This window comes from Rana temporaria, chromosome 8, assembly GCF_905171775.1.
Source record: "Rana temporaria chromosome 8, aRanTem1.1, whole genome shotgun sequence".
NCBI classification, from domain to species: Eukaryota; Metazoa; Chordata; class Amphibia; order Anura; family Ranidae; genus Rana; species Rana temporaria.
Window position 1 is genome coordinate 21,078,785 of NC_053496.1, and position 12,059 is coordinate 21,090,843.

The window sequence follows — 12,059 nt, forward strand, 5'->3', positions numbered from 1 at the left end:
ATTATGAACTATATTGTGTATAATAAAAAATGCTTGGTATTTATTTCATGTAAGTTACATTTCCAAGTTTATTAGATAATAATACTTGAAACGTTGAAATATTGGTTTGTGGCCTTTACTAAACTTTTTCATGTCTTGGATTACAGGATGTTGGTATTAAGGTATCAAGTAGTGAGGATTATACGACTAAAGGCAACAAGCCAGTGGCATCAACGCCAGTTCCAGGATCACCATGGTAAGAATATTACATTAAATATTAGGGTTGTCCCGATACCACTTTTTTAGGACCGAGTACAAGTACTGATACTTTTTTTCATGTACTCCCCGATACCGATTACCGATAATTTTTTAAAAATGTGTCCATGGGTCCCCAAATGCAGCCTTGTGTCCCCAAATGCAGCCGTGTCCCCAAATGCAGCCTTGTGTCCCCAAATGCAGCCGTGTCCCCAAATGCAGCCTTGTGTCCCCAAATGCAGCCGTGTCCCCAAATGCAGCCGTGTCCCCAAATGCAGCCTTGTGTCCCCAAATGCAGCCGTGTCCCCAAATGCAGCCTTGTGTCCCCAAATGCAGCCTTGTTTCCCCAAATGCAGCCATGTCCCCAAATGCAGCGGTGTCCCCAAATGCAGCCTTGTGTCCCCAAATGCAGCCTTGTGTCCCCAAATGCAGCCGTGTCCTCAAATGCAGCCTTGTGTCCCCAAATGCAGCCATGTCCCCAAATGCAGCCTTGTGTCCCTAAATGCAGCCGTGTCCCCAAATGCAGCCGTGTCCCCAAATGCAGCCGTGTCCCCAAATGCAGCCTTGTGTCCCCAAATGCAGCCGTGTCCTCAAATGCAGCCTTGTGTCCCCAAATGCAGCCATGTCCCCAAATGCAGCCTTGTGTCCCCAAATGCAGCCGTGTCCCCAAATGCACAGCACCTGCAGGGCACTAAAGAGGAAAGCTGCTGGGCCTGCATCCCCTTTAGACGTGATTTCCGATTGGGAGTATTTTACCAAAAATTACATTTTTGTTGCTCAGTTTGCACCAGTCTTTTCCCCACAATCACATTCATTAGTGCTTCTCCTGGCATAAATCAACAGAGAAATGACTCTGACAGATGTCTTTCTAACTAAAGTGTAGAGTTTTCAATACTAAAGATATTCATTAAAGGAAACCTGCAGGCAACACACAAACATTCAGCCATGAATATGCACAAAGTAAAAAGCTGTTTATTCTTTATATACTGTTCAGCAGAAAGGTAATGGTCCATAGCTTTTTTCGATCAGGAACAGGTAGATTCTGCTTTTGTAGGTTCTGAACAGCAAAATAGCCATTATTCACAGACAGAGGGCAGAAAACCTTCTGGATCAATAATTAAGAAATATCAAACAGTAGATAAGTAATATATACCATATTTATTGGCCTATAACACGCACAGGCGTATAACACCTACCATAATTTTAGGTAATTTCAGGAAAAAAACTTTCCACAGCCCCCTTTACATTACACAGCCCCCCCCCACCTCTGTACAGTACACAGCCCCCCCACCTCTGCACAATAAACAACCCCCCACCTCTGCACAATAAACAGCCCCCCACCTCTGCACAATACACAGCCCCCACCTCTGCACAGTACACAACATCCCCACCTCTGCACAATACACAGCCTCCCCACCTCTGCACAATACACAGCCTCCCCACCTCTGCACAATACACAGCCTCCCCATCTCTGCACAATACACAGCAGTTCCATCTCTGCACATTACACAGCCTCCCCACCTCTGCACAATACACAGCCTCCCCACCTCTGAACAATACACAGCCTCCCCACCTCTGAACAATACACAGCCTCCCCACCTCTCTACAATACACAGCCTCAACACCTCTGCACAATACACAGCCTCCCCATCTCTGCACAATACACAGCAGTTCCATCTCTGCACAATACACAGCCTCCCCACCTCTGCACAATACACATCCTCCCCACCTCTGAACAATACACATCCCCCCATCTCTTCACAATACACAGCAGTTCCATCTCTGCACAATACACAGCAGTTCCATCTCTGCACAATACACAGCCCCACACCTCTGCACAATACACAACCCTTGCACTCTCAGGAGACCCCCAGTCTCCTGGCACAGCATTGCCAGCATACTCTAAGAAAAAATCACTAACAGCCCCTTCGTATACACCTCCCTCCTGTGTCACTCTCATTGTAAATCAAAGCCTCTCAATACCTCATTAGCTCCGTTCTTTCATCCTACCCGGTCATATGACTGCTCTCCTCTGACGTTTCGTGGATGGTCATGTGACTGCTCTCCTCCTCCAATCTAAAGCAACACAAGGATGAGGAGCTGGAGGAGTAGAGCGGCCATAAAGAACAGAGCTAATGAGGTATTTAGAGGCTTTGTTTTACAATGACACTGACACAGGAGGAACGGTGTATGAGAAGGGGCTGCAACAATGTTTTCCTAACTTTAGACTATGCTGGCAGTGCTGTCCCCTGGGCCAGGAGAGGCGGGGTGACCGGCCTGACGCCCCGCCAATGTGTGGCACCCGGGGCAGACCGCCAGACCCCGCCCCCCGTTGGTAAAAAAAATGATCGGCCTATAGCAGGCACCGTTTGCCCTCTATTTTCAGGGGGGAAAAGTGTGTGTTATACGCCGATAAATACAGTAACTCTTAGTAGCTGCTACTACAGCCATTATAGGAATGCAACATTTGTTTATTTTCTTTCCACTGTGTATATAATTAGAGTTATTACTGTAATTATAACCTTATAATAACTATTACAGTGACTGTTTGCAAAGTATTTACATGCTTCTCTTGTACCACATTTTGATTATTGTTGTCGATTCTCCCTCTATTGTCATGTAAAAGCTCTAGCTAAAACTTGCTCTTAGTTTTGAACAAAGGCTTGGAAAGCGTAATTACTGTGACATTTGAATTGCTGCCATGACATCATTGGATAAATTACACCTCACTCCCTAGCCACATGAAAGCTGCCAGAAACCCGGACACATTATTCAGACTGTAATATGGTTTCCCAGCAGGGTTGCTGTCTGCAGTTGTCTAAGCCGAGAGTGTCTGTTACATTCTCTTTCACACTGCCCAAAGCCAACACTAACAATCCCCCCTCCCCCCAACACACACAGACTGGAGAGGAGAGAGGGCTCGATCTGCACCTCTTCCTCCTACCCCTCTGTGTCTGCCCACACTCCAATCCCCAGGGCTGTGCCTCAGAAAAGGAAAGTTGTGGCCGGAAATTTGAGGTCCAGCAGCCTCAGATACATCTGGATGAGAGGTGCTGCGTGCCAAGGGGTGAGTGAGCTCACTATTCATCCCTGTCTGTGACTGAAGTCTCCCCCCTTCTCTGAATACACTGTCATGAAATACCTCAGCCACCAGATGGCGCTAGCGGCGCATCGGCGCGCGCGGGGCACGCGCAATCGCGGCAACGGCGCGCACGGGCACGCGCACCGGCGGCAACGGCGCGCACGGGCACGCGCACCGGCGGCAACGGCGCACGGGCACGTGCAAACGGCAATTCGGCGCCAAAACAAGGTACTTAAGGCGTCCTGGGAGTCTGGCCCCTTGCTGTCCGGTCTGAAGTGTCTCCTGAACCTGCCAGTACCTGTTACCCCTGCTTGAATCCTGATCCTGATACCCGGCTTGTTCCTGTTGATCCTGTCTTCCGCCTGCCCTGACCTTTTGGCTTGCTCCGACCATCCCTCTGCCTCATCCCTGGTACTCTGCCGCCCGCCTGTTACTGACCCGGCTTGACGACCCCTCTACCATCCTGACCTTCCTGCGCCTGATCGGCTGGTCCAGCTTCTCTCCGGCTTCTGGGACTTGCACTGTCTTCTGGGACTTGTTGCTGCTTGATCTTCCAGACCTCTTCCCACCGGTCTGCTACTTGCCAGGCTGCACCTGCCTTCCAGAGACTCCATCAGATCCTGCAGAAGCGACCAACAGCCCCTGCATCAGCGTCTCTCCAGGCGCTTGTGCGACTCTGCATTTCCGTTCCTCCTGTCTACTCTATCAGGGGTCCCGGAATCAGAGGAGTAACGGCTGCCACTTCCTGCACGTCGGGCTCACCCTCTGAGGTACGTGACATACACTAAGGTAAATCAGGGTTCTCAGAGAACCCCTTACATCAGAGTTCTCCTTTACACCAGAGGCAACGGTGTTCCCCCTTGCATCAGAATCCGCTCCGTACATCAGTGTTCCCCCTTAAATCAGGGTTCCCAGAGCATCACCTTATGTTGGTGGCCCCAGAGTTCTCCTTTACATCAGAGTCTGCAGAGTCCCCCCTTACAATGTAAGGGAACTCTGTGGACTCTGATGTAAAGGGGTACTCTTGTGATCAACTTCATATGATTAGAAATGTTATTTAATTGCAAAATGTATGTATAGTTTATACTATTAAAAAAATGCAGTGTGCCGCAAAAGTGTTCGGGGTTTGACTTGAAGAAAAGGTGGCAACCCTTTTTGAGGTAGAAACAGTTAAATGTAAACTCTTTTCTTTAGAGCCACAAGAGCAGAGTCCCTTTACACAGAACTAGGTGGACTAAACTCTTCAGTACACCAGCTGGTGTTCCGTTTAACAGACCCACAGCTGACTCTCTCTAGCTTCAGAGGGGTGGCCGCACCTGAGAAGTCTCTATGGTAAGGTGACCAGATTTTTAAAATGAAATCCTGGGACATATTTTTTTTTTACTAGTAATGGAGGCAATCAGCGACTCTCTGCCCGTCGCCACCACCGCCCGCCTCGCAGCCTCTCAAGTCTCACTCTCTGGGCCCTGGCTACTACTGGGTGGGGAGCGGAGGTAGATCACTCCGCCAGGGAAGGCAAGGAGATAAGCAGGCAGGCGGCTGGCCGGGACTTGAGCCAAGGCAGAATAACATGCGAACGGAGCTGAATGGGCATGCACCCAAAACTGAAGAAATATTCCCTCCGCTCCGACCAGCACATGATCATCAGAAAGGGGCACAGATAATGGAAAAAAATACACCCCCTAAGTTAGTAGGAGCAGTTATTATTCAGAATTGTATTTTTTTTTAATCTGCACTGACTGTCTTTGAAATTGCCCCAGTCCCTGTTCAAATCCAATCCGGGGACAAAACCGGGGACAGACTTGGCCCAGGGACAGTGTCCTCAATCCGGGCACTGTCCCCTGAAAATGGGGATGTCTGGTCACCCTACTCTATGGATGCTTAGAACTGTTCTCATACAAGGCCCAAGGACAGCTGGTTGCCTCCTCCCAACTTCCAAGCAACACCTTTCTCCAATGATACCAGGCCAGATCTTCAGCAGACAGCCCCTTAGTCAACTTTCTGAGGTGTCAGCAACTAGGCTCTCGGGTCGCCCACCTAAGGCCTCAGACAGCAAGCACATGGCAGTATTGCCCTCCAAGCTGGACTGATCCTTTCCAGAAAGACATTGGGTTCAGTGTGCTCAGAGAATATATAAAGTCTCCCAGCATGCCTTCAGGGTCAAGTTCCCAGGGTTTGGCCAGGGCTGTTTAAATATTAATGCTGCTATCAGCATAGCTCTAAAACCTAGCTCCACACCTATGATCCAGAAAGTTCTCATAGCTTTCTGGAAAGCAGAGGGCATAAACAGATTAGCAGCAGCTGAAAACACTGAGCAGACCCAACTAGTCAAAGGCAGCTACACTGAATACAGCGAGCAACAACATTTACCCAACGCAGCAATTCCAGCCAATGCCGACTACAGTGAGACAAGCTAAATTCACCTAACAAAAACACAGCTTCCCAAAACACAGTGAGCATACCTCCCAACGTTATGAGATGGGAACAAGGGACACCTATTAGCAAAAGTATGTAGACATAGGACACACCCAGTGTCGCACTCCCTTAAAGGAGAATTATACTCAGCTAGCTGAGCGCATCTTTATGCCGGCGTAGCACATCTCATATGTGCTACACCGACGTAACACAGACAGGCAAGAACAGTATTCACAAAGCACTCGCTCCCTACGTTGCGCCGGCGTAACGTAAACTAGTCGGCGTAAACTCGCCTAATTCAATGTAGGTGGAAGGTGGGCGTGATACATGTAAATGAAGCGTGACCCCATGCAAATGAATGGCCGAACGAACGGCGCATGCGCCACCCCGTGGACGCTCCCAGTGCGCATGCTCAGAATCACTTCGGAACGAACGCCTAAGATACGTCGAATCACTGAACGTAACCTACGCCCAGCCCTATTCACGTAGTACTACGTAAACAACGTAAAATACGACGGCTGTTTCGTCGTCCATACCTTTGCATGGGATGCACTTCCTATAGGTGGAATAACTTTACGACCGACGTACGCCTTACGTAAATGCCGTATATTACTGCGATGGGCGCAAGTACGTTCGTGAATCGGCGTATCTCAGTCATTTGCATATTCTACGCGTAAATCAATGGGAGCGCCCCTTGCGGCCAGCGTAAATATGCGCCCAGGATACGACGGCGTAGGAAACTTAAGTCGGTCGGAGGAAGCCAAATTTCAGGCGTATCTTGCATTAAGAGTCCGGCGCATAGATACGACGGCGCATCTGTGCACTTAAGCGGCGTATCTAGAGATACGTCGGCAAAGTGCTACAAGAATCCGGCTATTTATAGCTCACTGCTGCTCTATCTTCCTATGCAGGGTGACTGGTCTTGTTTCTGCCCCACCCCCTGTAATTTTCTGCAGGCAATCTGTAATGCCGTAAGATTAATGCTGGGTCCCTCCCACAGCTATTGCCAAGATAAGTGATCTTTTAATCCCTGTTCTCAGCTGCATAATGGGCTTGGAGAGGTGGGGGTGGAGAAACAGCAGGACACAAATCTTCCAAGTGAATGGCTGTGCAGGGGAAACATGTCAGCAGAATTCAGACCATTGGAGGACAAACAGGCTGAACTCTTTGCCTAGCGTGGTTAGTTTGAAATTGGAAAGCGGGGGACTGACAGGATCACCAGGTATTTAACACAAATTAAGGAGTACAAAGAGAACAGGAAACTTTTTAACACAAGTACATGTTACAACAGAAACATATCTGGAATATGAAATGTTGGGGTAATGTAATCTTTAAATGTAAATTAAAGTTTTTGTTATGGACATTCAGCTATTTGAAAATTCCTAACACACTGTACATAGGCTTTAAAACGTGTTCTCTGTTGCTCTGGGAACTGTGGAGAAATTCATTCTCAAAATATACAGCAGAAAGTACTTTTCAATTCAACAGCTAAAATTTCCCTACTCCCCCTCCCAACCTACTACCATTCTTATCTCTCATCCCATCTTTATTACTGTATGTTAAAAATACATATATATATTACTGTATATATCTATCTATATCTATATGTATATACAGTGTATATACAGTGTATATATATATATATATATATATATATATACACGCACACACACTTTGGACCGAAAGGGTTGGAAACCCTGTTGGGTATTTATTTCTGTCTGTTTTTACTTACATTGGGCTGATCTTTTTACATTTATTTCCAAAAAAATGAAAGATTATATTTTCCTTTTTAATTATTTGAAAAATGAATTCCCTGTAAGGATTAATCATTATGCATCCAGTCAGGTTCGTTTGGGTCAAACGCTTTTCAGTGTGTGAGAAGAGTAATTGCTAGAGGTTATAGTTGTCTCTTCTAAAAGTGGCATATTATAAATTTAAGTTCAGTTGCAATAAAATTTCTGTTTTTTGTTGGCGGACAGTTTTATGCCAGATGAAATCACATTGTATGTAATGCTCAATAACTTGCATCCCTAAGGCCGGGTACACACGAACAAACATGTATGGTGAAAGCGGTCCGTCAGACCGTTTTCACCATACATGTCTGCCAGAGGGCTTCTGTACGATGGTTGTACACACCATCGTACAGAAGTCCGCGCGTAAACAATACGCGGGGCGTGTCCGCGGTGTCGCCGCGTCGATGACGCGGTGTCGCCGCGACAATGACGCAGCGACGTGGGCGGCCCGCCTTTAAAATGCTTCCACGCATGCGTCTAAGTCATTCGACGCATGCGAGGGACGGCGGGCGCCTGGACATGTACGGTAGGTCTGTACTGACGACCGTACATGTCCGAGCGGGCAGGATTCCAGCGGACGGTTTTAAAACACGTCCAGGAATATTTGTCTGCTGGGAAAAGGCCCGGCGGGCAAATGTTTGCTGGAATTCGGCCCGCTCGCGCCCACACACGACCGAACATGTATGCTGAAACTGACCCACGGACCAGTTTCAGCATACATGTTTGGTCGTGTGTACGGGGCCTAAGAAGTAGGGTATTAGGCTCGATTCACACCTATGCATGTTGCTTTTGAGCGTTTTTGCAATGCTTTTTGCGGTGCTTGCTGCGTTTTTTGACTTGCAATTTTACCACGTTTTACCGCGATTTTGCCACGATTTGCTTTTTGCGTTTTAATATTTTTTTACATCAATTTAAATTGTTTTACATTTCATTTAACAACCAGCTATAAACAGGTAAAAAAAAATGCAAATCGCGGCAAAACGACATTAAAAACGCGGTACTTGCGTTTTGGATGCGGGTCCATTGACTTCTAAAAAAATTCAATTAAATTGTAAACTAAATGAATAACATAAAATGGTTTTAAAATAATAATAAAACAATAACAAAAAAAACCACTACTGACAATAGTGGCTGAACTACTGGGTTTGCAAAGGTCGCACTTACGAGGACCCCAAGACGGCACGCAGCAGTATCGTAATAAAGTGTCCCACAATGGGAGTAAAGGGTCCCCGGGATCAGTGGAAAGGGACCCAGGATCAGGGAAAAGGACCCCTGGCTGGGGGCCAGGGAGGCCATTCATGCTTTCCTGCCCTTAAGATTCTAGTTATGCCTTTGGTAAATACAATGAATATATGCAAAGTGATAGCAAATGTAAAACCAGTCATACAAAGATCGAAATTTGGCTGGTCCAGCGGGGACGTAATCTATGGATTGACCTGTACAACCGCCCTCTTGGATTTTTCCTGCTCGATCAGCACTGCAGACTATACCCATCAGTGTCTCCCTGCTGTCATAATACATAAATAAAACATCTCAGGGAGGATTCCTCCATCAACAGAGTGTGTGGTTGAAGAATTGAGTCAGGTTTTTCGTTCAACCCGCTGGCTTATTAACCGCTTGCAGGCCAGCCGCCGCAGTTATACCGCGGCAGGTTGGCTCTGCTGCGCAAACTGTCATAGCTGTATGTCGATCGCTTTAAGCAGAATATCAGGCGCATGTGCGCTGCATTGTGGAGGTACTGATGCTCGTGACCGGCGATCTCCGGGCACGAGAGGCAGAACAGGACATCCTTGTTCTGTGAGCTGAGGAAAGACAGATTGTGAGCTCCTAATAGCTAGTAACCACGATCTGTCATTTTCTCTAGGTCACTCTCATCGCCCACAGTTAGAACACATATTAGGGAACACAATTAACCCCTTGATTGCCCCCTAGTGTTAACCCCTTCCCTGCCAGTGACATTTACACAGTAATCCGTGCATTTTTATAGCACTGTTCGCTGTATAAATGCCAATGGTCCCAAAAATGTGTCAAAAGTGTCCGATGTGTCTGCCATTATGTCAAAAGTCCTGATAAAAATCGCAGATCGCCGCCATTACTAGTAAAAAAAATAATAATAGTAAACATTTTAGAAATCTATCCCCTATTTTGTAGACACTATAACATTTGCGCAAACCAATCAATATACGTTTATTGTGATTTTTATTAGCAAAAATATGTAGAAGAATAGAATACATATCGGCCTAGACTGAGAAAAAATTCACTTTAAAAAAAAATGGGGATATTTATTATAGCAAAAGTACAAAATATTGTTTTTTTTCTAAGTTGTCGCTCTTATTTTGTTTATAGCGCAAAGAATAAAAAACGCAGAGATGATCAAATACCATCAAAAGAAAGTTCTATTTGTGGGGAAAAAAAGGAGGAAATTTTAAGACCGCGCAATTGTCAGTTAAAACGACACGTCATATGACGTCCTCCTGGATTTACAGAGCCACCGTGAGGCCGTCTTTTGACCACTCTACCTTTGGAAGGTTTTACCCCCTTCATGACCATTTTAACTTACTATTGCACGGTCATACAACACTGTATGCAAATAAAATGTATAATATTTTTTTGCACACAAATAGAGTTTTCTTTTGGGGGTATCCGGTCACCACTGGGTTTTTTATTTTTTATCATACAAACAAAAAAAGACAGAGAATTTTGAAAAAAAAAGATATTTTCTACTTTCTGTTATAAAGAAATGACTAGGCACAGTTGTGTGAAACGCGTCTGCTGAACATTTCATAGCTGCATGTCATGACATGTCCTCGTTTTTAATGGATTTACAATAAAGATACTTTTTTTTATGCCTAGAAGTGCAGCCACCTTCTTTTTCCTATAAAACATCTCCAATAAAAAATAAAATAAGTGGGGCAGATTCATAATTGTGTGCAATATTACGTTGACGGCTAGGGGCTCTTCCATTGTTTTCGGCGTAGAATATGCAAATTACCTAGTTACGTCGATTCACGAACGTACGTGCGCCCGACGGTAGTTTTTTACGTTGTTTGCGTGAGGCTTTTTCGGCGTAACGTTGCTCCTGCTATTAGGAGGCATAGCCAATGTTAAGTATGGACGTCGTTCCCGCTTCGAAATTTCGTTCGCGAATAGGGCTGGACATAATTTACGTTCACGACGAAACCAATACGTCGTTGCGGCGTACTTGAGAGCAATGCACACTGGGATATGTACACGGACAGCGCATGCGCCGTTCGTAAAACATGTCAGGTCATCACACATTAGCATAAAACACGCCCCCTTCCACATTTTTAATTCCACGGGCTTACGCTGGCCCCATTTACGCTACGCCGCCGCAACTTATACTGCACTTGCTCCTGTAAGTTGCGTCGGCGTAGCGTAAATACAGTACGCTGCGCTGCCGTAACTAGGCGCGCAGGTACCTGAATCTGCCCCAGTCTTCATAAATGTAGGCCAAAATGTATTCTGCCACATGTCTTTGGTAATTAATTGGTTTGTGCAAAAGTTATAGCGTCTACAGACTATGGTGTACAGTATCTCACAAAAGTGAGTACACCCCTCACATTTTTTGTAAATATTTTATTCTATCTTTTCATGTGACAACACTGAAGAAATGACACTTTGCTACAATGTAAAGTAGTGAGTGTACAGCTTGTATAACAGTGGAAATTTGCTGTCCCCTCAAAATAACTCAACACACAGCCATTAATGTCTAAACTGCTGGCAACAAAAGTGAGTACACCCCTAAGTTAAAATGTCTAAATTGGTAACGACTCCAAACATACCTCCAAGACAACCACTGCCTTGCTAAAGAAGGTAAAGGTGATGGACTGGCCAAGCATGTCTCCAGACCCAACGCCTATCGAGCATCTGTGGGGCTCCTTAAATGGAAAGTGAAGGAGAGCAAGGTCTCTAACATCGACCAGATCCGTGATGACATCATGGAGGAGTGGAAGAGGACTCCAGTGGCAACCTGTAAAGTTCTGTGAACTCCATGCCCAATATGGTTAAGGCAGTGCTGGGAAATAATGGTGGCCACAAAAAATATTGACACTTTGGGCCCAATTTGGACATTTTCACTCAGGGGTGTACTCAGTTTTGTTGCCCGCTGTTTAGACATTAATGGCTGTGTGTTGAGTTATTTTGAGGGGGCAGCAAATTTACACTGTTATACAAGCTGTACACTCACTACACAACATTGTAGCAAAGTATAATTTCTTCAGTGTTGTCACATGAAATGACATCAAATATTTACAAAAATGTGAGGGATGTACTCACTTTTGTGAGATACTGTATATACTGGAATTTATGCAGCTATAGAGGTTAAACTGTAATGGCGGTGATCAGCAACCTATAGTGGGACTGTGATAGGGTGGTGGGCAATCTGATGCTAACAGACACTATCTGGGACACTAACCGACACTTATGTCACTAGTGACACTAATACAGTGATCAGTAGACATGTGCAATTCATTTAGTTCCAAATTAGTTTAACTAATTTTGACAAATTAGTTAAT

At 45.7% G+C, this 12,059-nt stretch overlaps 1 protein-coding gene across 1 annotated transcript in view; it reads left to right on the plus strand.

Moving 5' to 3' along the window:
- TCERG1L (transcription elongation regulator 1 like) overlaps window positions 1–12,059 on the plus strand; it is a 272,474-nt gene that overhangs the window by 213,338 nt on the left and 47,077 nt on the right. The window contains exon 7 of the mRNA XM_040361370.1: window positions 147–235. Within this exon, the coding sequence (XP_040217304.1) occupies window positions 147–235 (89 nt within the window). The remainder of the gene's footprint in view (window positions 1–146; window positions 236–12,059) is intronic.